The sequence below is a fragment of the Seriola lalandi genome, unplaced genomic scaffold (genome assembly GCF_002814215.2).
Source record: "Seriola lalandi dorsalis isolate HSWRI2012SDOR001 ecotype SW California unplaced genomic scaffold, Sedor1 jcf7180002054686, whole genome shotgun sequence".
NCBI classification, from domain to species: Eukaryota; Metazoa; Chordata; class Actinopteri; order Carangiformes; family Carangidae; genus Seriola; species Seriola lalandi.
Window position 1 is genome coordinate 977,077 of NW_019525239.1, and position 2,513 is coordinate 979,589.

At 43.1% G+C, this 2,513-nt stretch overlaps 1 protein-coding gene across 1 annotated transcript in view; it reads right to left on the bottom strand.

The window, feature by feature from the left end:
• Positions 1-671: 671 nt before the first annotated feature.
• rrn3 (RRN3 homolog, RNA polymerase I transcription factor) overlaps positions 672-2,513 on the bottom strand; it is a 15,859-nt gene continuing 14,017 nt past the window's right edge. Inside the window, exons 16-17 of the mRNA XM_023422863.2 lie at positions 1,294-1,378; positions 672-990 (exon numbers count right to left, since the gene is read on the bottom strand). Of these exons, the coding sequence (XP_023278631.1) occupies positions 841-990; positions 1,294-1,378 (235 nt within the window). The 3' untranslated portion in view covers positions 672-840. The remainder of the gene's footprint in view (positions 991-1,293; positions 1,379-2,513) is intronic.

The window sequence follows — 2,513 nt, forward strand, 5'->3', positions numbered from 1 at the left end:
GATTAGTTACAGTAAATCCTCTGAACGAGGAACAGCAAAGACAGTTGCAGCATTAAAAGAGAGAATATAAATGAACAGCTGCTAGCAAAGACAACAAGTTCAGTAACACTGAAATTCATTATCATGTTGTATTCACCACTGGTCGTTCAGGCTGATGAGAGCCAATCAGGAGAGACTGTGGGTGTCTACATCGTTGTATGAAGGTCTCCGTTTCTGTCCATCCAGAGTTTTCAAAATAAAACACAACCCCAGAGTTTTCAAAATAAAACAGGTCCAGCAGAGTTTCCAGAAGTCTCTGTTTTGGAGGCCTGGCAGTAGTGTGGACGGCAGGAGTAAATGTAGGAAAAGAGATGTGTTTTAAAACGAAAATGTAGTAGTGTGGACGTAGCCTATAACAATGTCTCAAGCTCAATTTAATTTAAGTTTCACCCATAGAAAACAGCAGAAGCCAAGGCCTCTCTATAACTGTTTGTATATCTCTACATGTAGAGTTCATCCCTCCTCAGAGCTGTTGCTTGAAACAGTTTCTATCCTTTTACTGAAATCAGTGATGTGAAAAAGTCAGGGTCAGACTGTGGTCATATAATATCACTAACCATTTCTGTTCATGAACACTGAAGTGTATTCTAACAGGGATCAGTCATCTCTCTCCATGTCTTCTTCTCTCTGTCTTTGAGTCCTTATAAATTAAATATAATGTGTTTTATCGGGTGGAGTCAGCACAGGCTCTTGTTCATAGAGTCTCTGTAGCTTTCTGTCCGCTCTGCTCTGTCTGTGGATTCACAGTTGGGGGGGGGGGGAGTCTCGGTCCATCAGAACATGATGGTTCATGATGAGGGCCTAGAACGCTTTCTGGAAGCCGAAGGGGGGCGAACCCACGCTGCTCGGGCTGCGGAGGTTTGAGTCGTAGGAGCTGGGAGTCATTCCCACAATGCCGTCGGCCTTGAGTGTCTCCCCACACAGGAAGTCATCCTCGTCCTCCCTCGAGCCCTGAGAGACACAGAGAGAACAACCTCAGCCAACACTGAACAGGAAGTACACAACAGACCACACTGAGACCAGGGGACCAGTCTTCATCTGCTCATTTCTTTCCCATCACACATTTCCATTTCATATTTTCAGCTATTTTTAAATTCCACTTCATGTTCTAACTTTACACTGAATCGATCAGTAGAGGTCTCAATCACTGACCGCACAGAAAAGGGACTTAAAGGGACACTTTTTAAAAAGTTCCCTAATTTGACATCAGAGCCGTGGTGAACTTCTCCTCTGTTCACCTTTGTGTCTTCTCACCTGTTGGCCTGTTTTGGCAGGAAGCAGCTCCGTGTCTGCCAGTTCCTCCCAGACCTGGTAGAGAGGCTCAATCAGCTGACCAGACCTGTGTGTACACATTAAAGATGAGGCCGCGACAACAGAACAGGCAATAGTTTCAAATATTCCCTCAGAGAGATTCAGGTACAGGCAACTTCAACCTGCTGCCACTTTTATCAACAACTTCAATTCTTTGAGTGACTGCACAGTAATGCTCAAAATGTAAATATACCATTTTGTTTACCGTGTCGATCCTGTGCCTGACGGATGAAGGCGAGCACCAGCCACCCTTTCACGTATGTTTTGGTTCTGTCTAAATCTAAATAGTTTCTGGCAGTTAATATTTAAAACCCTCTCAGATGTTTTGGAGGTACCCATAGAACCTTTTGCTATTACTGCAGTATCTCGAGTATCTCCACAAGACATACATCTCAGCTTTAGTGTCTCTTGCTTCATGACTTACACTGCTTAAATGGAAGGATACACTTCCTCCAGTTTTGGGTTTATAGATCAAAGATCTTATACACTATTTGACACTGGAGAGAATTCTCTAGACTATAAAAGGGTGTGCTCAGAAATTCCATGTTACAGTGGCTTGCAAGAGTATTCATACCCCTTGAACTTTTCCACATTTTGTCACGTTACAAGCACAAACGTAAATGTATTTCACTGGGATTTTATGTGATAGGCCAACACAAATTGGCGCATAATTGTGAAGTGAAAGGAAAATGATACATGCTCTTCAAATTTTTTTTACAAATAAAAAACTGAAAAGTGTGGCGTGCAAAAGTGTTCAGCCCCCATGAGTCAATACTTTATAGAACCACCTTTCGCTGCAATTACAGCTGCAAGTCTTTTGGGGCATGTCTCTACTTTGCACATCTAGATACTAAAAATGTTTGCCCATTCTTCTTTGCAAATGGCTCAAGCTCAGTCAAACTGGATGGAGAGCGTCTGTGAACAGCTATTTTCAAGTCTTGCCAGAGATTCTCAATTGGATTAAGGTCTGGACTTTGACTGGGCCATTCTAACACAGGAATATGCTTTGATGTAAACCATTCCACTGTAGCTCTGGCTGTATGTTTAGGGTCGTTTCCTGCTGGAAGGTGAACCTCCGCCCCAGTCTCAAGTCTTTTGCAGACTCTAACAGGTTTTCTTCCAAGATTGCCCTGTATTTGGCTCCATCCATCTTCCCATCAACT